General features: G+C 40.9%; 1 protein-coding gene across 1 annotated transcript; it reads right to left on the bottom strand.

Moving 5' to 3' along the window:
* Nucleotides 1-819: 819 nt before the first annotated feature.
* On the bottom strand, nt 820-26134 carry dipk2ab (divergent protein kinase domain 2Ab). The gene is made up of 4 exons (XM_037694089.1): nt 25699-26134; nt 17914-18800; nt 5089-5392; nt 820-1227 (listed from the first exon to the last, which is right to left on the bottom strand). Exons 2-4 carry the CDS (start codon nt 18595-18597, stop codon nt 881-883), a joined length of 1335 nt encoding a protein of 444 aa, XP_037550017.1. The 5' UTR covers nt 18598-18800; nt 25699-26134; the 3' UTR covers nt 820-880.

Below are 26134 nucleotides of genomic sequence, written 5' to 3'. Positions count from 1 at the left end.
TTATCGCCTGCGTTTTCCTCATGAGCAGCTGTTTTGCCATTTCTGATTTCTATTAAAGAAATTAAAAATAAAAATAAAAACCACACACATACACAAAAAAACGATTGCCACGATCCTGAAACCTGGAAACTGAGTGATTGATTTGAAATTATACTTGTGTAGCTGTCAAGGGTTTCGTTTCTCTCCTGTGTGAAACCCAAACCCCCCCCAACCCCGTGATTTTACACTATGCCTGCTCTAGCTCTGCCTTTCCTGCCGCCCCTCAGCAGGAGATTCATGCTACTTTCACCTTCCAGGCAGCAATGCTACAGAAAAAAAAGCCATGGCACAGCAAAAAATGTGCACAGTACAACTGATTTAAATTGAGCCCTGACAAAACAAACAACTTTCAGAACTGAAAAGAACTGTGGAGTCAATTTGAACTGTGTTAAGGTGTACTGTTCTAAATCATAAATATTCTGACAAACATGATCAGGGCTATGTGACGTTGTTGCTGCTGCTGCTTGGACGCTCCGGTGTACGATAGCCTGACCTCCAGTGAGGGATAAGTTTAGCAGAATCCTTTCTAATCTCAGACGTCGTGGAGGCAGCCCACCCTCAGAGCCGAAAGGTCACCTCTCTTTTCTGGCTCCAGCAGGAATTTTTCTAGCGCCATACCCTTCTAACACAAAGGAGCAAAGTCAAGGTAAAAGATAGAGCTTTCACAAATTTGCTTTGAAGTTTGAGTCTCACACTTCATGATGCAAGACCCAGCACCCTCTTGCTCCATTGCACAAAGGCAGCAAATGACATCATGTACATGAACCAGGATCTCAGGAGTCCGGGGATAAGGAGTACAAAATCCAGTCTAAGTGCATCAGGCTAACGCCGACTCCATGCATTACCTGGCCATGGCAGAGGAGGAGGCGGCAGCTAGCCGTGTGAGGTATTCACGCAGTTCCCTAGCCGCCTGAAAGCGGCCATAACGCTTTTTGGGTTTGGTGCACTCATCCAACAGAGAGTCAAGATGTCCATCTTTGGCTACGTGGGTGGGCGGGTCATGAAGGAGGCCTCCAGTGGTGCCCCGCCATGTAGCGTATCTCGAAAGCAGGTTCTGACACACAGCATAGTAATTGTGGTCCACAGTGACCCTGGAACAAAGTGAGTCCTTTGAAAAAGACAGGCAGGCCTCCCTGTCGCACTCCTCGTAACGGCTCTCGTACCACACATCATAGTTCTCGGGCTTGTCTGCAAATGGACAAAGACAAAGGGAAATGAGCATTTCACTGTATCAAACTGAAAAGGAAAACAGTTTAACAGTTTGAGCTAACTATTAATGAAGAAATCAACTTTCAAAGCAACTGACAGGACCAAAGCAACACTTATTACATTCTACAGCCACTGAGAGAAAATGCTTTTCCAGAGCTCACAGCCAAACAACGATCTATTGTTTCTTTTGACAGAAATGAACCTCTTTCTTGATTTACAGAGCAAATAAAATTCTTTCTCCAGCTCATTTCATTCTCTTTTTTTTTTTCCCTTAGAGGATTGAGTTGGGAAATGAGGGAGGCAATAAAAAAAGAAAAAGGGGAAGAAAAAAAAATCTGGAACTATGAGAGAGCTATTGGTTTGTGCATTAAAAGCAGATCAATAACACTGTAGAGAGACGGAGGGTAGGGGGTGAACCCAGAGGATGCAAACACATAATCAGTGTATCAGCGTTGTAATGCACTTCTCGTCTGGCTCATCAGAACAACTCAATCAAACATCTAGCGTTGGCCTGTTGGTAAGGTGCCCCACTGCGGGCTCCCCAAAGAGGAGGGGCACATCAACCTCAATCAGTGAGCATGATGAAGATAGATCTATCCGTGTGCCACAGGAGCACACAGACACATATAGAGATGTACACGAAAAAGCAGCAAGGTGAGGTGAAAGCAATTAATGCTTGGGAGCCGGTTGTGCATCACACCTGGGCACTGATTGACAGATGGAATCGGGAGGGTGTCTTGTTCTTTTTCCCCACTCACACTGATGAGCAGTCACAAAATTACACCCGCATACAATAATACACACGGCAGTCAGAGCAACGAAAAGGAAAAAAAAAAAAAACGAAGGGAGGTTTAGGTTCGTAGTCAAGGACGAAAATGAGTACAGAGGGAAAAAAATAAAAGTCATTTGACGCTCCAGTAAAAGTTGAAAGAAAGTTAGAAGTCTATTTATTTTCATCCTGCAGTTCTGGATATAAAAATACTAGAACATTTCCAAAGCAAACCAAATCATTTTCAATTCAAATGAGCAGAGCAGGAGACAAGGCAGGACTGCCTACTCTCACTTGTGTCCTGTGTATCCAGTAACTTCCATGCTAAGGAGCTCTGATTACACTTGTATGCATTCCCCTCACTCCTCGGCCTTCACAAGGCTACACAGAGAAGGGACATTGGGCCTGAAATGCTTGTTAGCATAGTCTTACTGTTGGAATTCAAAAGGCCAAGTCAGTTTTAAGAATGCATGCTGGCGTTGGAAGTGGTTCACTGAATACGAGAGAAAGAGTGGCAGCATATGTGTTTGCATATGTGTCATCGTCTCGGGGTGAAAGAATAACTGGCATTTGTATTACAGTGGAAGAAACCAGATACATTTATTGATAAGGACCGGCTTTTTTGTGCCACTGGACTCAGCAAACAAAGGGCACAGCACAACTTGAACATGTTTTGTCTCTTTATAGAAGCTATTGAATTCACATGGATCATCTTAAGATATTGGAACTGCACATATTTGATTTGCAAATCAATTGGTTTCAGTGGAGGCCAATGGCTTTCACATCGCATTTCCACTCATTTTCAATCTCAGTCTCTAATTGTGGAAATTGGATTCTCCGTTTGAGGAGCCTTGGGAAGTTGTCGCACCAGTTTCCTACTAGCCATGACCTAGTAATACTCATTACCGCCATGATCCCTCTCTTCTTCCTGCTGAGTCGCAGCACTTGGCAGACACACAAACAGATCCAAGGCACACAAACATGGAGGAAGCAAATAAACTAAGCTTATACTCTGAAAGGTCAGGGTAAGCAGCTTGAGTTGTCAGGCTCCAAATGTCTCTGCCAGACAAAGGGAGGAGTCTCAACCTGGATTGTGCTTCAGGACTGGCGAAGGCTTTCAGTGACAGGGTGGAAAATCGCAGCTTTTGGCAATCAAATAAATAGGCACACTTCTGAGCACGGGACTACACAAACTAACATAACCACATAGAAAATGAAGCACAGATTCAAGGGAAAAAACAAGACATGTTGAAGACATGTTGGAGTAACTTGATATGAACACCACTTTGTGCTTCCCTGTTATCAGATCTAGTAATTTGGCAAAACGGCACGGTCTCTCAGGATAAATTCATCACAATATGTCTCCTACAAATAAAAAAGCACCCACACACAAACGCACACACCATCTCTTTCACATACAAACAATAGTTCATATCTGTCACAAGGCACAGTGGTGAAACTTCAACACCTAGCAACACCACAGTTTATCACTTTAATAGGATTTCTGCAGGAGGAGGACAAATCTAAGGGCCCGACGAGGTGGTCGTTGCGCTCTCTCTTTCTCTAAAGTGGCCCCTGGAAGAGGGACTGAAGGGAGGAAAACAGCCATGCTGAGCGTGTGATATATAGCTTTCTTGGACCTTGTTACGAGGTTTATTCTGAGAGGCAAAAAACTAGGGCAGCAGAGATGGCTCGTTATCTGAACAATCTTTTCTTTTGAAGGGGACGAAGTGATAGAGGCAGAAGGGGTGCTGTAAGAGTATATTCTTAGAAGAGAAGACACTTCCAGCATATGCAAATTTGCCTGTAGCTGTGAGTCCCTAGAGGCCTTTCTTTAAAACTTAATCACCGTCTCAAGTGTCTCATTTCTAGAAACCCCAAACTGTGGTCAATGTTGAGAGAATCTGATAAACAAAACAGAGAAAAAAATAAACTTACTAAACAAGTAGTCATGTCACAAGTAAATTACTTTTATTTTCCAGCAAGAAACTAATGACTAGGCCTTTCATGATAACAAATTTTGCTGGGCGATTAACTGTCTCAGAAATTATTGCGATAAACTGTAATATTGTTTGAAATTTGACAACATTTAGTAATTATTGTTTAATTGAAATGTTTAATTTGTTTTGTGTGTAGTACCTTTTTCGACCACCGGATGGCATTATAAAACCGTTTGAACCAAAAGATGGAGAGTAAGGGAGCGAGCAGCGCGTCTCTAAGAAAAATGGGAGGGAGGCCCCTTGACGTGACATGGGCTGTCTCTCTTTGGTTCTCAAAATGGCGGACGCTCAGTGTGGTTTGAGCTCTTTAGCATAGCATTTTTCACACAAAGCTTTTAATAAAAAAAACAATAAACAAGTTCTCAGCTTCATTTAGCATAGAAAAACTTTTTACACGAAGGAACAGGGTTCAACTGTGAATTCTGGAGCTTTGATAAAGACAAAAGCTGTAGCTATATACTCTTTGTGCAACGCATTAAACACAGACTTGTTCTGTTCTATGTTTGTGTGCACTGTCCCTGTCAAATAAACTAACTAACTAAAATTTTTTTCCCTGAGGTCGGCCTGTTAGCTTAGCTTCACAGCTTAGCTGCTTTTAACGATCCAAAAACACAACTTTGGGCGGTTAAAATACATTTTAAAGAGAAAAGAGCAAAAGAGGGATCAGTGAAGAGCACTGGAGTTGAGCATTTTGTCATCCAGTGTCTTCAGTAGAAAGAGAGAGACACGAAGAAATGATAAAGACGATAAATGAAAATTAGGTAGATAATTTTCATTTATCATGCGATTAATCGATTTATCGTTTATTGCGACAGGCCTACTAACGAGAAAGAAACTGTCCAGAGCACCTGACTTTACTTTGTTTGATTTTCCTACCTTGGTTAATGAGCATGAATCAGGACACAGATGTAAATATTCCCCTTTTTGCTACAGGAGATCTACTGCTCAAATTTAAAGGATGTGACATACAAAGACTTACTGGGTAAATTGAGGCACTGTAAGAGAAAATGACCTACACAGACTTGGACACAAAGCATTTGTGATAAAGTATTGATAGACATCAGCACTCACTTTGCTTTATCAGTCTTTTGTCTGCCACCAGAACGTTTTCAGCGTCGACAATGATGACCTTTCCATCACGAGGGCCAACTGCAAAGTTATCAAAGCTGACATCTAGCAGGTACAGGGCAAAGTCAAAGTCATTGTTGGTGAGCTGCTCGGCAATGTCCATCAGCTGCCGTGCCAAATCCACTCTCTTCTCCCACGGTGCATTGTAGTAGCTCCACAGCTCCTCGCCCACGTAGTTAACAGCTACCATGCGCCCACATGCTCCCAGGTACTTGGCGAACGGCCACCCTTCATCTGACGGAAAGCTCTGGGAAGGAAAATGTAGATAAAAGAAGTCAGGCAAGTGTAACAAAGTTGGCGGATAAAATAAATACCCTAGTGGCGTTGAAAAGCAAATTCTAACATGAATTGAAAGAACCTTCACAGTGACAGAAACATTTCTTTAATTTGCACTGAAATAAGTTTCTGATTACAGAGAGAGATGAAAGAAGAAAGAATCCTAGACACAGAACTTAAAGATACTGGGTACAGCCTTAGGCATTTTTTTTTTTTTTGATTTACAATCCTAAGCCCAATAGCTGAAAATCTGCAGAAAAATCACGTGAAACAGAGCCAGCTTGGGGTAGAATGGATTAAATTTAATAAAAGCAAAAAGCCAGTTTGTGCTTAAGCCCTACAGCTGTGAGCTGATGTTTGCCGCTTTACTCAGTGGTTCCAGAGAACTGATAGGAGGTGATTTGTGGCAGCAGCAGTAAGGAGAAAAGCCTTGTGTGTTGTGATCCAACAGTGAGGCGTTTTGCCTGTTTTGTGGTGCTGGCTAACGGGGTTAATGCAGTTTGGGCAGACTGACAAGAAACCGCTGCATATTATAGGTTAAAACTGATTAATAAGGACAAGATAAAATCGCTAGAGGCAAGTGCTATCACCACAATTTTACCATATCTTAATCTCTCCAAGTTTTTCCTCACATCTATTTAGGTTAAATAGAATCAAGCCCATTATAAGAGTCTTCTGTTTTCAAGTAGTAGCATTTATTTATATGCAAATATAGACAAGAGATGCCAACTTTACTTAATCAGCTGTATTTCACAATTGCTGCAGGCTTTTCTTCCACATGGTTCCTAGATTTACTTCAAAGTTCATTTTATTGCCACAAGCTGTTCAAAAGGCTGAAATCAGTGGGAAATGACAGAACAAATACAACTTTTCTGCAGATGCAAATTATAAGATGTTCCCATCATATAAAATAAGCCCTCTGCAAAGGTCCCCTATCATTTATAATAAACACCTGCCATATGCTAGCTTAATGACAGCCCACAATTTCCATGTAACAAATTTCTTCAAGGCTGCCATTTTTGGCAGACAGCCGACACGATGCAGACAGACAAGCAGGAGTGCTCGTGTTTCCCAGCCGCCTCAGGTGCACTACCTCTCTGAAAGCCAGCCTCATCAGGAACATGGCAAAGAAAAAAAAACATACAACACTGCAGGTAAAGTGTGAACTATTATGACTGTAGAATCCCACTATGCTCTCTTGGTAATTCAATATTTTACCAGCTTTCAATTTCTGTTGAGAGGGGGGAGGTTAAATATGCATGGCTACCCAAACTTCTTTAAACTTTAATAGAATACAAATTATTTACAGACATATGTGTTAACCACCCTCTCCAACGCTCCTCACAGGCCACATAGGGTCTTATTTCTCCAGCACAACAGCTGGACCCCTACATATAAACTATGAATCTAAGTAAAAGTGAAGACTAAAATAATTCATTGCATGGTGAACAGGTGAGTACAGTAGTCCCTCGCTACTTTGTGGTTAGACTTTCACAAAACTTGCTCTTTCGAGGTTTTTCAACGATTGCCAACTTTAATAATACTCACATGATTGGGACGGTACAGGATAAAAAGTTAACAACAAAAAAAATACTTTGGAAAGGCGTCACCATTTTGTAGTTTCTTTCAATAAGCCTATACTGTAAAGTCAGTCCAAAAAACTACACTACCAAGAAACCAACAGTGCTTCCGGACGCTGCTTTCTGCTGAAATGGAGGGAACGTTTTGCAATGCAAAGTCAGAAGTAATGATCTACCTATTAAGCTCACAGAACTGGCAGGAAAGTCACAAATAATCCTGAAGCTTCCTGAAGCTCAGTTATCCACGTGCACATCAACCTGGACGGTGGACTTCGTCTCTGCAAGGTAGGTCTGCCGAACCAGAACAGAGTCAGACCGGAACAGAGCTGCTGTTCTGCAGAGCTGGTGAGTAAAATTTTGCAGTACTGTACAGTACATATACATATGTTGTTAAAATTACATATGTTTAAGAGTTTAGAACATTGCAAGAGTGTGGGAAGTGTTTATAGAGCCTTCAAATATATATAAATACAAATAAATACTAAAATAAATAGTGTTCCTACTTCGTGGTTTTTCACCGATTGCAGGCGTGTGTGGAACGTAACCCCTGAGATAATCGAGGGACTACTGCATCCAGGAATTTGCTGGTTCACTTGTGCACCATGGAATGTTGTTAGAGCATTTAATTTCAAGTAATCATTAAGATGTGCTATGCACTGTTCAGCAAACTAAATGCAATTCCAAGTAAAGACAAAGAAGCCACTTGAAAATCAGTATGGAGCAGTGAGTCAGAACACATCAAATCCAGAAAAAAAAAATGACAATGTGTCACTTATATGCGTGTGTGTGTATTTAATGACACATTAATATCAATTATTAATATATATTTTAATTGGTTTTAAAGGGGTACAATGATGAGCTGCATGTGGTGTTGGTCTAATCAAGTTTCTCTGAGGGGACCTAATCAATTGTGGGCAAGACAAAAAGTCTGTCCACAAAGCAAAACTTGCTTCCTGCAGCCTGTCTGTCTCTGACTGTCATTCTTAGACTTGTCAATGACTCATTCAAACTTTTTCTAAATCATCTTATTACACTTATTCTACACTTTCAGATGCGGGAAACTTTGCAGGGTATAGGTTTTGAATAGGTAGACGTGGGGAAAAAAGTACAGTAGACTGACTGAACTCCCAAACAGTGGCTGGACAGGATTAAATCCCCAACTACTGATATATTGCTAGCCAAAAGGCACTAATGCATGAGAGATTTTAGGATTAGAGACTTAATAGGGTAAATATCTAAAATGGCTTTCTAATTTCTGAAGTTAGTATAGCACGATTACACAGACACTGGATCAGTTGTCGGAGCATCCCCATTAGGCCCACCTACATCCCTTTGACCCAAATTCAAGCCTTACTCTGATTTCTGTTGCTGCAAATCTATGCTGCTCCTGGTGTGGTAAGCAAACTTAGCCCATCAGACGCTAGGACTGAACCAATTTTATAAAACAGCAGCCTCACTCTTTTACCCCTGCAGGGCAAATGGACAGGGGTGATTGAGGAAGGGAGCACCAACAAAGAGAGAATAAAAAATGATGAAGAGGGCAGAAAGAAGAGACAAACAGTGTCTTTTATTTTCACTTCCCCACTTCAGCAGACAGGAAGAATAAACCAGCAAAGACCTGCCTGCTAAACACATCTCCCTCTTTGTTGTCAGATTGAGGGCCTGTGTTGGAGCAAAAGTAGAGCGCCGGCAGATTGGGTGAGGCGGGAGGAGGCTAGCAGAGAGGGAATAGCAGGATGAATGCCTCGAGGCTACTTTCAGACACTGTCAACGGCTGTTATGAGAAGGCCTTGAAGTTCGTCTGGCCCTCGTCGGTGGTTCTTAACACAGATGTCGCTCATTCACTGTTGGCATGCTTGTTGCTTTGCGTCGGTGTCTTAACTCATACCTTGACGCCCCTTTAATGAGCTTCCTATATTTAAGTTTTGCATCATGCAATAAACCTAAAGGAGAGACCTACTGAACAGTGCAAGCATGCATAAAGAAGAATGTGCCTGTTTTGGATTCAAGCTCTGCTATTGCATCGGCTGATAAATACTCCAATCATTCTTCCTTAGAACACTTTTTAAATGGTTGCTCTGCGGAAGTCATTAACATCCGCAATGAGGCATTTGAATGTGGTTGTGGTGGGAGGGTGACACTGAAAAGCACAGCCTTATATTACATCTATTACACTATCTGTGAGTAGACCGAGGAGGTACACTGTGTGCATGTGTGAATTAATGCACAGGTAGTGAATTTTACCAGTTTCCTGAAGATATGAAGCTATCGAAAATTGCTGAGGGTGCTAAACTGCCAATGACACGTCCCAGCAACTTTAACAGCTTTAAAAGGTCTTATCACTTCTTGTTCCTGTCACAGGAAACATTTCATCTTGTGCTTAGCAAAGACTTGAACATGTAAAAAATGATTTTAAATTACTTTTTTCTTTTAGGTACAAAAGGGGCAAGAGAGACCAAAACACTATCCTGTCATTAAAGATGCTGTAATAATGACTTTTAGACTTAAGTCAGTTTTATCTACTATGTAAGCGTTAAATTAATGCACTCTTGTAGCACTAAGTGCGGTGCGCTTTTCGCTTCTTCGCATGTATCACAACAGACACAGTGACATCCTCTCAGGTGGTTTGGGGGGTGGGCTGAAATGAAACAGGGCCACAGACAAATGGGCCGCCTCTGGAGAAGAGGATGAAACGACTGGAGCGAGAGGCACAAGAACACACACCTGCGTCCTGACATCTGCTGACAAAGGCATGCCCTTCTACTGGACCACTCAGGGGAGGGCGTGGGCATGTGTGTAAAAGGGTTCGTAAGAGCCCCCAGTTTGTGTGAGTGTGCACACGCCAGAGTGCATGTGTCTATGAGAAACGGCTTTCGAGCGCATGTGAATGAGAACACGCAACGTGACCAGAGCTGATAACAACCTCTATTCAGGGGCCGAGTAAACATGAGTGGCTCCCAAGATTATTGCCTTGGCTGGCTTGCAAAGAACACTGGTCCATCAAAACACACACATGCAAACACACAAAAACCTGGTGGACACAGAGCTGTGTTTCAGTAATGCAATATTTATAAGGAGCCAGCAGCATTCCTTCTGCATTCACAACTACTAGCAGCAAAAAGGAAATTAGTAGTTTGCTACAGACATGTTTCATGTGAGCAGCCTAATAAAGCCCTGAGCAAGTTGTGGTGTAAAGTGTCAAGATTTTTTTTGTCTCCAACAAAACACTATTACTTCATACCAAACAAGCTGAAACAGGTCTCATCTATAGAGTCTATGGATCAAATAGTAAAGCTGAGGAAGCAAAGAAAACACCCACCTTCAATCAAATGAAACCGTTAAAAAGAAAACTACTTTCAAACTTGGCATTGAAAAATGAATATTACATTTCAACTTGTTTATTACAGAAGCTTAGTGCTAAGGAGGCCACATATCTGCTTGACAAAGCTGGGAGGATGAACCTGCCAAGCCGGACTTAAAACACACATTGCTTTTCTGTGCAGCTCTCCTATTGCTGGCCATTTAAGTTTAAAATACAGTCTGTTAGTCCAAGGCGAGCGCTCAGGCCCCACAGGGGCGCCAGCGTTAACTTCTCAGCCAAGGCACACATGATGCTACTTCTTTTTTCCCCCTCTGTGTGGTTCGTCTCATGCTGCTACTGCTCCTCCTGCTAACCTTTTTTCTCCTCCTCCTTTGTTCTACGCCCAAACTTCAAAGACTAAACTGTGATTCTGTCCGTTCATGGAAGTTATAAGCCATCTAATCAGAGCTCCAAGCTGAAGAGGTATGTGCTGACTATGTGTCTGGATATAGAATATGATTTCTCCTCCTCTATCCAGGTGTGCACTTCTTTAAAGACTAAAGAGTGGTGGAAAATTATTGAACAGCATTCAAAAGAGTACCAATAGTGTGCTTGATGTACACCGTTTAAAACATAAGGGATAAAAAAAGAACAAAGTACCGATGAGAAATAAAATACTGAGATTAGGCAGATATTTCAACTGCTCGGTCCAGAAACAAATTTTAAATGTCAACATGCACAAGACTCCGCAAGCTCAGTGCAAAATTGATAGAAACAAGTTGGATAGATATGAGTTTTGTAGGCCTTTACACTGTAGAGAGAATGAGAATAGGATGAGAAATGAGTGCACGTGGTAGCATGGCTTGAGGTTGCAAGCACATTCTGCGTTGCTAGCTGATAGCTGAAACCCTGTACCGACCTCTAGCTGAACCCTGGCTCATAGAGCCACCTCATAAATCCACTCCGCGGGAAGATGAGGAATGTATTAAAGTCGCAGGCAGCTGTGTTGACTCCGTATAGGTGGTATCGCTGCCCACACAACAAAAAAAAAAAAAAGAAAAGAAAAGTGAAACTTGGCTTCAGACCTGATGGCTGCGGGTTTGAGGCCTACATAAAAGGGTTGTACATTTCAGAGCAGCACCAATTATCTGGGGGGGCAGCTGAGTGTCATGGGAAGCAGGGAGCCTACGATCAGAGACCTTGCACTACAACCTGTCTGCTAAGTAGAGAACAGCACATGCACAGAAAGAGCTTCCCGATATAAACCCAATTAAATGTCTCAAATGTCAAGAAAGACCTCAAACCTAATAAGATGTGTCAGGGTTTCACCAGTTCCCTTAACATCCAGGAAGAGATTTGATTAAAGGAAGTCATCTTGGCAGGAGTGAGGGTGCAAATGCTAAAAACATGAAGACGCTAGTGTTCTGCTGACCTCTCATAATTTTCCCAGCAGGAACCAGGTGCCTCGTACTTTAATGCAGTGGGCAGTTTTATTACTGGAGACAAGCGGATGTGCTAAAAAGCATATTCTTGCTCTAACATTAGGCCCTAGGCTCCCTAGAGAACAAAGTAAAGTAAAAACGCAGCTTGTTACTGATCCATACCAGCTATCTTAAGGGGCCCATGGAGAGTTGTGCACGACCCTCTTTTGCTGCAGCACTGTGCCTACACAAGCTGGGCATTTGGTAGGTCGTGGTGCACTTTAACAGTATTAAACTGAGTGGGGGGTAGCTGAGGGAGCAAATCTAAAAAAGGAGCTAGTGGGTGGGATTACGAGTGGGGCAGCCACAAGCATTTACCTAACCAAACACAGCTGTCAGGCATGTGTGTGAGAAGAATGGAAGAAAAAGAGAAGATTATGGTAACACTAGCAGTCTGGCTCCTTCAAATGAAAGAAAACGCCACACGGTTGTAGCCTATACAAGACGCAGTCATAAAAACCCTTTACTCCTCTCTAGTTCTCTCCTTACCACCAAGGCCTCCTTCCAACAAGTGCAGCCAAAAGAAGAGTGGGGCCTAGATAGCCCCCTGTTTATTCTAACAGGATTCAGAGTCTGTACACAAAGGGGTATAAGAATAATTAAAGGAGGTTTGGGATCTGTTGAACCAGGGCTTGCAGCATGCACAACCTCCTCGTTTGTGTGCTTATGACTGCCACAATCCCCCGACCCTGAAACAAAAGGCACTAATCACAGAGTAGCAACTTAAATACTATTTTCTGGCGGACCTCAGCCACTGATCCAGCCTCAGAGACAGAAGGCTCTCACTTAAACTGGAATAGCATGTAATGTGTGTGAGTAAATGACAGGGCATGAATACAACTAAAAACTAAAGCGCTTTGATCCTCTTTGTCAGGGAAACATGACCCAGAAAAGCAGACTATCGGATTGCTTCATTTTAAAGCTTAACAAAATAAAAACTAATTCTAATGCAAAATATACACATAAGATATGCAGTGGGGAAAATACGTATTTGATACATTGCCAGTTATGCACGTTTTCCCACTTACAAAGAATGGAGAAGTCTAATTTTTATCATAGGTACACTTCAACTCAAACAAAATCTTTTTTTTTTTTTTTTTTTTTTCAGAAAATCACATTGTAGGATTTTTAAATAATACACTTACATTTTATTGCATGAAATAAGTGATCACTTATCAACCAGCAAGAATTCTGGCTCTCACAGACCTGTTAGTTTTTAATTTAAGAAGCCCTCCTAATCTGCACACATTACCTGTATTACCGTAATTGCACTTGTTTGAATGTGTTACCTGTATAAAAGACACCTGTCCACACAATCAATCACACTCCCACCTCTCCACCAAGGCCAAGACTAAAGAGCTGTCTAAGGACACCAGGGACAAAATTGTAGACCTGCACAAGCCTGGGATGGGTTACAGGACAACAGGCAAGCAGCTTGGTGAGAAGGCAACAACTGTTGGTGCATTTATTAGAAAATGGAAGAAACACAAGATGCCTGTCAATCTGCTTCAGCCTAGGGCTCACCTCGTGGGGTAAGGATGATTCTGAGAACGGTCAGTAATCAGCCCAGAACTGCACGGGAGGACATGGTCAATGACCTGAAGAGAGCTGGGTCCACAGTCTCAAAGGAGACCATTAGTAACACACCACACCATCATGGTTTAAGATCCTGCAGGGCACACAAGGTCCCCCTGCTCATGCCAGGACTGTTTGAAGTTCACCAGTGACCATCTGGATGATCCAGAGGAGGCATGAGAAAAGGTCATGTGGTCAGATGAGACCAAAATAGAGCTTTTCGGTATCAACTCCACTCGCTTTGTTAAGAGGAAGAAGAAGGATGAGTACAACACCATAAACACTATCTCAACCATGAAGCATGGAGGTGGAAACATCATCCTTTGGGGGGTGCTTTTCTGCAAAGGGGACAGAATGACTGCACCGTATTGAAGAGAGGATGAATGGGGTCATGTATCACGAGATTTTGGCCAACAACCTCCTTCCCTCAGGAAGAGCATTGAATATGGGTCGTGGCTGTGTCTTCCAGCATGACAATGACCCAAAACACACAGCCAGAGCAACTAACTTGGCTCCGTAAGAAGCAGTTCAAGGTCCTCAAGTGGCCTAGCCAATCTTGAGACCTGAACCCAACAGAAAATCTTTGGAGGGAGCTGAAACTCAATGTTGCCCAACAACAGTCCAGGAACCTGAAAAATCTGGAGAAGATCGGTTTGGAGGAGAGGTCCAAAATCCATGCTGTAGTATGTCCAAATCTGGTCCAGAACTACAGAAAACATCCGACTTTTCTAAATGCAAACAAAATTTTCAACATCAAATATTGAGTTCTGTTTTTCTGTTGTTTCAAATACTTATTTCATGCAAATTAATTATTTAAAAATCATGTAATGTGATTTTCTGCTTTTTTCTTAGATTCTGTCTCTCACAGTTGAAGTGTACCAACGACAAAAAATTATAGACCTCTCTATTTGTAGGTGGGAGAACTTGCAAAATCAGCAGTGTATCAAAAAATACTTATTTTCCCCACTGTACGACACGGTGTCGAAAAAAGGACAGACATCAGATATAGTGGGTTGTAGTGTTAAAAGCTTTTTGGTTCTTTTTTTTTTTTTTTTTTCATTCAACCTTTATTTAGACAAGTAAATCCCATTGAGACATTTTTTGTTTTTGCATCAAACTGTACAGATAGTAGCTTTTTCGCCAAATGAGGTGGTGTGTATGAAAAAGCATAATTATTTTAACCTAATTTCTTCATCCATTCTTTTAGGCCATATCTCACCCCTATGTTTTTTCCAACTTTCAGTTCAAGGTTATGACTCATAGCTTGTGCAAAAAAAAAAGTTTTCCTATAAAATAAACAAATCAAGGTTCAACAGGTCATAGTCAAAGTACTGTTGTACTTCACTTTGTGCCAGGAAAATTCATGAGTCCGTCTTGTTTGCTTTACAAAATGTCCTGTTAATCTACATTACACTCCAGAGGCAAAGCAAATAACATTTGCTAAGTGTGCTGTGAATGTTTACCTTTCCCATGTGCAATACTATTATGATGTCAAAAGTACAGTGAGGAAATGATACGGTTGTTCATGTAACTTCTACTTTTGTTTTAGGAATTAGTATTAGTGTCAGATGTCTTTGTTCTGGAAAAAATACTGCAAGAGGTTGGCATGTACCTCTCTATGTCAGGTGAGGCGAGCAAGTCAGATATGCGGAAGGAGAAGTGAGATGGTAATGAAACGAGGGAAAGGGGTGTCTGGACTGCACAGATTTGAGTTTAGAGGAGATGAGTGTACCACTGACTGAGTTAACCCCACAGGCCTGTCACATCCTATTCTCGGCTTCACTGAGCACGACAAGGCTGAAGACCAAAAAGGGTGCAAGTGAAGTCACATGCTTCTGGCAAACTTGCCGAGCTTAATGATTTGGAAGAGAGGACTGGGCTAAATCGAACTAATTTAAGGTTGGGCCAGATGTACTTCATCAAACACAACCGTCACCTGATGAATCAGTGAGTCATTTTGCTGGAGGAGAAAATACAAGGATGGCAAATAAATTTCTAGCCACGGAAATGAGTTGAATAAATTACTCACTTCTCATCCAAACCAAGTTTATTCTTGAATAAGGGGTGAAATTAAAACAGGAACATGCAATTCCTCTGGTTGCCAAAGAGACAAGACCTTGACAAAAGCAGATTAATCACAGCAACAGAGAAAGATTTCCAGCCCAATTTAAATGAATCGACAGGAAGACAAGAAAAAAAACAAAACAAGATGAAGTTGGATGAAGTTCTCCTATTGCACATGAATTTTCTTTCTTGGATGTCATCACTGTATCTTCCAAAAATATTTATTCCCCAAAGTCCAATTGTCTTCCATGTGACACAAAGTGGGGGTGGTGTGTGTGTGAATGTGCACACATTTGTGTACCGCTGAACACAGAAAACCTATTGTTGGCCAGACCCGAAACAACACAGCAGATTGTTTCCCCACTGACAAAGAAGGTTGGTTCCTCATAGTGAATCAGGGCCGATTTACTGCCTGTGGCTTCAAAAGACTGGAAAAAAGAAGCCCATGGAAGAGACAGTGCAGCTCACTGAGCTGACAGCAGAAATCGTATTCACATTATTTAGCGTTATAAAGCATGAGGCGCAAGAAAAAACAGAGTGTATATATTTCTTCATTACTACAGCAGTTTCAATTAAACAATGACAAAGCAGCTGCATCCAACTTACTAGAGAAGTGTTTAACTGCAATTAAACCCAACAAAGCCTTGTTCCTGACATGATTAGAAGGTACAGTAATAAATAGTTAAAATAACGATCAGGTTGCAATAAATGGTGTGTCATAAACTCAGACTGTATTCCCTGTTTTTTGTTAAAAATCCATCAAGGCAGCAGCCTAACCTTTGGAAGAAAAAAAAAAGAGACTAAGGTGTTTTAGAGCAGCACGTCTCTTGTTCAATCTCTATAGACGCCATTAATTCTTTATGGTCCACTGCTGCTCAACCTTGTGTATAGGGTCTCTCAGTCTCTCAGCAAATTTTCTCATCTTTTGAGTTCAGTGATGCTGACGAACAGTCAAGGTACTTGGGATATGTGATTCTCTTCGAGGCCTGGCAAGTCTCTTTACATTCTAGCCAGCCGCACAACCCACACGCGTTACTCCCACGGGTCACAAGTTTTGCGCGAGATAAACAATTCATGAGTCCCTGTAAACATGCAAGAGCTACAGAGAGCAAGAGAAGAGAGTTGTGGACAATGTGTGTGGATGATGTGTTCGCTGTGAGATGTCTGAAGCTGTGAAAGATAAGGATGAAGAGGGAGTGATTCACCAAACATCTGAACTGATGCATAATGGCATTAAAAACAGTGATGGCATTATCCGTGGAGGGACAGGGAAGCAGGGACACAAACAAGCCAAAAAATAAATAAATAAATGGAGAAAGGAAGGAAGGGGGACAGCAAGAGAGCACAAAAGGCTAATCAGATTTTATAGATTGACCAGACTAAAAAGTTGCCTTTTGTTCTCCAAAATGCCCGGAGGTGTGTGGTCCTGTGTGTAAGGGGAGGGGGTCAGCACACGTTATTGAATGTCTACATGGGCAAAGACCATTGTTGTTCTGTCCTCTCACGAGACGCGGTCAATGCCAGATTGAAATTGAAATTGATTGGCTGCCCGTAAATCAGTGAGGGAAAAGGATGTGGACTGTGCTTATGTGGTGCAGGGAATGGCTGCTCTGACACGCAGGCTGACAGAACAGACAGACCATGATTTCACTTTTAATATGCTGCCAAACACAAGTTAAACAAGCATCTATTTAATTTGCATTTAACCAATTTTACATTAAAGATGTTCTAATGCAGTCTATTAGACTAACTGTATAAAAACATAAAAGTCATTTTGCAGTCTAATTTGTCAGTTTTAATTTTATTTTGTGGATTTTGAAAGCTTGATTGCAGGCAATAAAATAATTCACAAAACTTAATGAAGAAGCCAAAATACTGGTTTTGATCCTACTTAGTAGCCCAAAAGACATTCCTTCACTCCAGTCACCCACAACTGACAGGACTTCAGACGACATATATGTATATTAAAATTAAAAACTTGGACCGTTTACAAATGCTTCCTTGAATAATTCAAAACTGCCCTACATTTAGTGTTAAATATGCAGTATTGCCGCCAGCCAAAATCTCTCATTTCTTTTCAGAGGCCACAGCTTCTAAACTTGTCTCTATTCTAAGCAAGAGAATATTCATGCTCCAGATAGCGGCATTCAGTCTTATTGTAGCCTAGAGTTTAGGCAGAGAGTAATGTCTAGTCAAAGACATATAGAAGAGAAAGAAAACGGTGATCTCCACCCTGTAATTTACTGGGGGCTTTATGAGCCAACACCCAGGCTTCCTTTGTTCTGACGCTATGATCCTATAAGTGTGATCCAGAGACCAGATTTGATCAAGTACCAGGAAATCACCTGATGCCTGAGATCAACGGATATGTTTGTTCCAAAATGTTCCTCTGAGGCTCCAACAGTCAAATACTCCAAAAGTGTAACGTATGAAAGTTGTTTTCAACAACACAGATGTACAAAATAAAAAATGTAAAATAATATACACATACCTGTAGTACGAGAGGCTCTGGGTTGAATGCCAAAGTCATAAGTAGCTGCATTCTTTCTGTGTCCTTTAGGTTTTTTAACAAGAAGCTGCCAGAGTCCTTGGTCTCGGCATACCTTCGGACCACACGGTCCAGCAATCTCTGCGAGGGGCAGTGCACCAGGTCTGACCAGCCCTCTACCACATCTGGAGTAAGCAGGCGAACGTCCCCGTTGATCCGGGCAAATTCAGTCTTGTACATGGCCTGGATGATGTCACAGCGTGGCCTGCCTGTGGCCCTCTTGCAGATTTTCTGGTCTATCTCAGCCAGCTCCTGGTTGGAGCCTAGCCGTTTGAGCACCACACGTCGGGTGCCTTCCCTGGGCTCTCCGTACTGAGCGAAGAAAACATTCTTGACATTGAATACGTCTAAAAACCGCAGGCGACCCCACGTTTCAAAGGAAACCTGTCCGTTCATGAACTTACGACACCAGCTGGTGCCAAAGCAGGCAGGACACTTGTTGAGGTTAATGAATCGCCTGTCTGTGAGCTCGTTCTTCTGGAAGGAAGCAAATAAGTTGTGGGTGTTCATTAACAGAACAACAAACAATCCCAACACCAAAAGGAGCTTCAGACAGCGATACAGGCGGCCAAGTTTGAGAGGCAGGAAGCGCAGCATGGTGGGAATGGGTAGGGATAAGGGGTGCATTAAGGGGTGGGGAGAAGGTGAGGTTTTGTGCAGAATCCCAAGGAGTTAACCTCAATTCCTCTGCGCCATGGTGTAAAAGGAGAAACTTCTAGAGCAGCAGGCAGGGACACAGCTGGCACATCTGCCCTCTGCCAGTCGCTGGCAGTGGCCAGTGCGTCATGTTCTCTCTTCTAGGCTGAGGGCAAAAGCTTTAGCAAGCAATCCTGAAAATTAAGCAAAGATAGAAAAAGAATCATTCAAAAACCTTGGGTCAGATAAAAAGGAATCACAATCCTTGAATCTAAAACTGTCCTGTTGGACACAGATAACAATTTGAAAAACGGTTATTTCATTTTTTTTTTCCCTCATCCTATTCCTAAAATGTGATACATTGGATAAAATAAAAAGCAGCTTCTCTGGCATATGAAATTGTCTCACAAATTTGAATTGCTTAGGCCATTTAAGAGATTTTATTACTTTCTGAGACAAAATGAGTTGGCCAACAGCCAATGCAATAAACTGCCTGTGCTGTTAGAGCCCTGTTTTCAATGACAATTTCTTGTATATTTCACTATGAGACAAATAAAGAAAAGAAGAGTAACAAAAGGAAATAAAATGTCAGCGATTACATTAAGGAGAAACGGACAACATCCCCCTATAGTATAAATAAAATGAGCCAAAGTAAGGTTAATTCCAGAGAACTTAACTCTGCAGACATACACCTCGTGCACGGCAAAGTAACTTTACGTCTGCTAGCCTCAACACCTGTATTGAACTCAGGAATCAAGAAGGAATCTCACTTTGCATTGTGAAGACAGTCACGCTGCGCAAAATTTAACCTTTGATCAGAGCCGCCTTGCTTCTTTTTAATCACGCTTTGAAGTTGCTCCTTTGAAAATGGTTGGTGTCACTAAAATAACATTTGTGATTGAGGGGAGCAAAAGAATCTGTGAGTATCCTGCTAAGCAAACTGATGTCAGCAGAGAAGTGAAATGGTAGGAGCATGTATAGAAAAAAAAAAAGAGAACAATGCTCCTAGAAAGACTCATAGTAGTACACTGCTGATGAAGCCATGCTAGACCCCCACTCTTTCAATTCGGCTTTTTTAGTCGTCTTATGTGGCGCTTTCAAGACAGACAATGGCTCAGGCCAAGTTAATTAGCCAGTCTCAATTAGAGCTCATTAGGACACGCCTATTAAGGCATCTGACTTGGGAGGGCATGGCTAACAAGGAGGCACACCAATGCCATTAGTGCGCGTCAATGGGGTTTTTCTGATTTTCCGCTTTCAGATCGAAGTAGCTGAGGTCCGTAAAGACGAGGGCTAAACACAGTCAAGAGAGCAGCGGTTCTGAGAGATGCGTGCCCGTGGATTGTCAGATGAGCGCGACATCCTTGCTTTTACCTTTAACTTCTGTTTGAAAATACTTTTATCAAATTAGGCAAATATGACTAACATAAAAATAAACTAAATCCAAAATATGGAAAATGCAGACAGATGTATATTTTTAGCTGCTAAAAACCTGACTCAAGCAGCTTATTTATCCGTGTCGTGAATATAAAATTAATATAATGTGACATTTTAATTTCTTCCATGTACCAGAAACAAGTTAGTTTACATCTTCTATTTTATAAAGACTGGACAGGACTCATTTGTTAACGAAGTTAATAATTCAAATATATTAAGACTACTGTAATTTTAGTCTCTAGAGGCAATTTATTTACAACAGTGTTTTTAAATGATTTACTTCATGGCCACAATGAGCTGAGAAATCTCGAAAAAGTACAAAAATAAATAAATAAAAATCAATCTGTCATACATTTGTTTCTGAGGCAGCAGTTTTTTTAAAACAAAACATGAATTTGTCCGCATCGGGCTGAGTTCAACAAAACGGTACCACAGTGATAAATGAGTCTTTTCAGAATGAGGGGGAGGAAAAACAAGGAAGTCGACAAAAATATCTGAATAGTTTCTGGAAAATACATAAAGCACATATTTATATTTATCCCAGGCTGGTGTCTGTGGCAAACCCTTCCTCCCACCTAAAAACAACTTCCACAGGAGTCAAAAGCATGTGTGCGCCTTCTGCTACTCGGAGTGAGAAAAAGCTGATTGCTTTAGAGGAAAACTGAATATCCTGCTGTTATAAGAGCTTGATTCAAGTGTCATTTAGCGTCTGACTCAGGCAGTCACAGCAGACGTAACTGCCAAATCTTGGGAGCAGATATGACATTTAACTAGGATGAACGAAGGTCTTACAAACCACCTAACGTAACCTCAGCAGGGCCACGAAGCTGTCCGCATCTTCTTTCAGGAGAGAGCAAGAAATAATCAAACAAATAAGAACAAGCCTCGACAAAGACCTGAACATCGGAACTAACGAGACACTGAAACTAACGGAGAATAACAAAGAGCCAAATATTTCTTGCCAAGAAGAATAAAAATAAGAAATAAAACAATTACCTATAAGTTCTTCTTTATTTATGAGATACATAGCAGTAATAGTTCTCTCCTTCAAAGCTACAGGATTCAATCACTTTGGACACTTTTCCAATATTGTTTCTTGTGCTATGTTTACTCGTGTTAGAAATGGACTAACTCGTGGTGACTAATTTTCGTGAGACTAGATAACATTTAAGCAAGTTACACCACAATATACAAGTTCCCTTTAACGTTACACCAATAAACAATTGAGCTCATCGAGGTTGTGTAAAAATTAGCACCACTGCATGAAAACAGCTGAAAACAAAACCTTCCCGCAAGCATACGCTTATTGAACAGTCATAGTTAAACTCCTAAAAATCTAACTCTTCTGCGATATATATAGTTACTTCGAGATAAATGCCATCTCTTTCTTCACTTAAAAAGAGTTACGCTGTTCGACCATCAAACAGCTGCCACCACTTGAAACCCTTAAAATCTTTGTATACATATAGAATCTTTAATTAAAGTTTCCCCTCATTCTTTCATTTGGTGCAAACACACAACAAGAAGACTTTTTACTGCAGTGATCTACTTTTTTTCTGTAAACTGCAACGGAGCTTTAGGGCCACGCTAAGAAAAAAAAAAAAGGGCAAAAAATTGCAAGAATAAAGTTGAATAAAGTCGTAATATTACGAGAATAAAGTCATAGGAGACTTTTTTATTTCTATTTTTACAGCTCTCGTTTATTTATTTTTTCCACGAGTTGGATACACAATGTGACCTGTCACTCAATCCAGTAGGCGTGTCAGCAAATGACCAATCCGAACTCCAACACGATACAGCAGGGTTTACCGCATTTTAACTGTGGTAAAATGAAGAATGCTGAGCATCTTGTTAAGTTATACTTTGGTATTGGTTTTACAAATAAGGAGATAGCTAATCTGTTGGCATGTCAACATCCGACTATTATCAGTATCAGGACTTTGAACCTGCTTACAGTACGGTGATACACTGATGGGCTGCAGCGCAGCTCTGCAGGTAAGAAGCATTTAGCTTTGGATTGGTCATTTTGCTGACATGCCCACTGGATTGATTGACAGGCTACGTTGTGGAGTCGACTCGTGGAAAAAATAAAAAATAAACGAGCTGCAAAATAAAATAAAAAAACTCATACGACTTTATTCTCATAATATTAACATTTTATTCGACTTTATTCTCCTAATTTTATGGCTTTTCTTTTTTTTTTTTCTTCGCGTGGCCCTAAAGCTCTGTCGTAGTAAACAGCTGCTCAGTTATATTGAAACTATTTACAGTAGTGACTTTTCGGTAAGTGACTACAGCAGTTCTACTTGTGGTATTTTGAAGTGATACGTTGATTTGGCCAAGATAGATATCCCTCACAAGAAATTATGGCAAAGTACTAAAGATTTTCCCCCCCGCATTTTACACCAACAGTTGCTACCAGATTAATGAAAGCAGCAAATGTTTAAAAGAAAGTAAATAATAAATAATAAACGTACTTACTGATTAAAGTGATGGATTCATTTACACATCATTTTCTCCCACTTCTGTTAATTTGTGAGGCAATAACATGACAGCAATATTAATCGTTTCATGAAAAAAAACATAACAGTTTGAGTTTTAGTCAGTTTAAAGCAGGAATGCATAACTACCTGTATTGAAAAGCTACTAGATTAGAGATCTTCTCTAAAGCAAGATATTGCTGCTGCACCTAAAGGTAAAGTGTGAATGAGACAAAATATATATACATACATACATACATACATATATTTATATTTTTTTAAGATCACATGGATTTGAGAGTGGGAACATCTGCTTCTAGTAAACTTTACACAAGAAGCAGATTTGTAGGATAATTACCTTTTGGGTAATTTACAACAGCAGAAACTAAGGGGGTTAATAAATGAAAAACATTTATTAAACTCACTCAGTTTCAGCTGCTGTATATTACCCATGGGTAAGACTGATTTGACCATATGTGCAGGGTTTGAAAAGGCATACCATGAGGGGCTCCTGGAACAAGGTTACCTACTCGGGTTATTGACAAGGGTAAAGTTCACTTAAAGATGTAAAATCAAGCCAGATGCTGTGCATTCTAACACAGATGTTGCCCACTGGAATACAAGGGCACTGAAATTAAAGCAGTGTTTTCTTACGGACAAACCTCACAAAGAAAACTTGTGTTCCCAATTAGTGCCCTTACTCCGTTTCTCCCCTGTGGTGTCTTAGTGGGAGGCAGACACGAACGATATCAAGAGGAGCACCCCATTCAGAATAAGCGCCAAGATACCTTTCATCATTTGCGGCCACGACGGGAAGAAAAAAAAAAAAAAAGTTTGTCAGCGTACTCAGTCTACAAAGTACATCGGTGAGCAGTTCGGAAGAGACGAAAGAGAAAAGAGGGCAAATCAAAAAAGATGTCTGACGACTCATGCATGACAGATGAGTCTCGCAAGCAGAAATGCTCCAAGTTTGGCAGATGTTAAGAGCTGCAAAATGGCTCATTACTGGGACAGAAAAGGCACAAGATAAAGCAACAGGCTGTGCGTTGGCTTGAAACAGAATGACAAAGGTCGAAGCAGTGGAAAATGACATTTAATATTTCAACTTTTATTAAAACCTACATTTTGACAGAATAGCTCCGATAAGGAAGACGTGGGAGGTTAAAATGAGAGGTTTTTAAAAAAAATCTTGAATAATCTTTTCTACAACTCTGCGTTAAACCATTTTCAGATAATGGTGTACAAGAGGAAAAAAAGGTTCTTTCAGGCTAAGCCATTTTCTTGACGGCACCTGAGGGTAAACTTCATTACAATATAATGAAGTCAGGCCACACAAGAACATGCTTGATTAATTCCACTGGAAACGTAAGAGTACAGCGTGGAACGAGCTGAGGAATCGGAGCTGAGGAATTGGTCAAATTAAAAGGGAAAAGATAAGCGCATCAAATTAATGGATAATGAGATGAGTGGAAATCTGAGTTATTGCTTTTGTGATTGAAACGACTGCAAATAGGTTGCTTGAATACAGAAAGGCAGCGCTCCCTTAGTTGACCTGACACGCACAAGCACACGAACGTCTCCTCGCCAGATCGTCGGCATTACCACAAAGCCTTTCCTAAAGCCTCAGGAAAAAGCCTCTTCTACCCCCATGATTCCTGCCTCGCCTGTGCGCTTCTTGCCGGGGAGAGAAACTACTGTTGCCAAGGTTATTGACCGAGAGTCGATAATGTTTGATCACAAAATATATTTTTCAGCCACAGCTAGAGTGCCTCGGTACAGCAAACATGTGGACTGATGGATAGATGCAAGCGACAGCAACATCCTCAAGCCTAATGGAAAACTGAGTCTTTAGAATATAAGCACCAATTAGCTGCTTCCCCTTAATGAACGTTAGTCCATTTATCTTTGGGAAAGGTTTTTATGGGAATTTCAATAGTTTTTACTTTGCTCAAAATGACGCATTTATTTAAAAGTGCATACACAAATCCTGAAAAGATGTTAAATTAAAACGGCAAACTTTTTTTTTTTTCCCCCCACTTACATCCTTCTGTTAAAAGTTTTTTTTTTTTTTTAATGTTGCCCTTCATTTAAATCAGTGGTGACTCAGTTTCCAAAACATGTCAGCCGAGCGAGGCCACGCTTTAACCGATTAAAACAAGCTGCCAAAACAAGTTTCCGTTTAAAAATTAAAGAGGAAAAAAAAAATTTGTTTAGGAAAACAACCGATTACCTGACCCTTCAGGGGATTTCTCATCTACCTCAAGTGCTGCTTTGTGTTAAAAAATGGAGGTTCTACAAAGAGAAGCGTACAGCTTCAGTTAGAGATAAAATACTAGATGTTCCTCCTGCTGAGCAATCAGAAGCATTCAAGTCAACCACCAGCAGCATGTCTTAAGTACATAAGGATATGTCCACAGTTCTTTTGTTAACTAACCTTGAGGAAGTCTCCACAATTAGTCTGCTGTAACAGAAGAATGAACGGAAACTGTCCAATTCAATTTATTAGACCATAAAAAATAAAAAAATAAAGAAATTCATTAGGGGGTCATTATGAGCTTTTGTCACTGTGGTAATTCATTTTCTTTTCATGAAATCAAGGGCACAACTTTGCAAAGAGTGCACCCCTCTTTTTTACTCATTGCTCTATTTTTTTTTTTTTTTTTTTTAAATGGACAGTTTTATCATAATCATTAATGAATTGCTTATGCTGTTTCAAGTAAATATAATGGAATAAGATTAAGGAACTACTTTTTTTTTTTTGTATGGTCATCATATATAGTCATTTCCTAATTGGCACAATATTGTCTTAAGATGAAAACAAGATTAAATACACGTAAATGTTCATTATGAGGCGCCACTACAATTCAGTTTTATGAAAAGAAACAAAACCCCTCCTGTCACCATCCAGTGAATGTGGGCATCTGATAAGAGGGTTTACTTCAATAACATTTGAGGACCAGAAATGTTTCTTATCAGTCAATCACTGGAGTCGCAACAGTGACGCTCAAAGTATCAAGTAACCCTCTCACTTGAACGGAACGCTTTAAAAAACACCAACTTTTTGGTTTAATGAACTACCCACGACCCTGCCTGGAAATTTCTCAACGAGCCTGTTCATGCTCGTCAAGAACCTGAATCAATAACTAGAAAGACGAGAAGTGTGAGTGAAACAAACCTGTGTGAGACTTTCCCCTTTAGTAGTGAAATAATCAGAGCTCAGTTGAAACCATTCTTCAAAGTTGCCGTTTCTTCTTTGCCGAGCGAACGGTCCTTTTTAAATCACAGCCATTATTATGTAAAGGCGCTTCTTTAAGGCTCGACGAAAATCTCTAAATCAAGCGGACTCACGCGGACTTAGACATCTAGCCAGCTAGCCTGCTAGCTGCAGAAATAAACAGTTGGGATGTCGAGTCTTAACTCTTCATATTCCGGATCTTTCTGTGTAGAAGACACGGTCCTCCTCACACGGGACAACAGCGCCTGTGTTGTGTATTAAGGTCCATATCCGGTTGCTTAATATGAGTCTCTGTGGTCACAGAATTATCTCTTCTATTTGTTCTCTCAGGTTGCTGCTTACTCCTCTTCCAGACCACAATGGGTTCTGTTCAACC

The sequence above is a fragment of the Nematolebias whitei genome, chromosome 20 (genome assembly GCF_014905685.2).
Source record: "Nematolebias whitei isolate Nwh7 chromosome 20, NemWhi1, whole genome shotgun sequence".
Classification (NCBI taxonomy): domain Eukaryota; kingdom Metazoa; phylum Chordata; class Actinopteri; order Cyprinodontiformes; family Rivulidae; genus Nematolebias; species Nematolebias whitei.
This window is presented reverse-complemented; position numbering and strand designations above follow the sequence as displayed.

Bases quoted from the DNA above. Each gene is read 5' to 3' on its own strand.
- dipk2ab (XM_037694089.1), bottom strand. From the start codon at position 18,597: ATGCACCCCTTATCCCTACCCATTCCCACCATGCTGCGCTTCCTGCCT. The intron at 5,393-17,913 runs GTATGTGTATAT...TTTCCTTCCCAG, and splicing joins CAGAGCCTCTCGTACTACAG to AGCTTTCCGTCAGATGAAGG. The intron at 1,228-5,088 runs GTGAGTGCTGAT...GTCCATTTGCAG, and splicing joins CAAAAGACTGATAAAGCAAA to ACAAGCCCGAGAACTATGAT.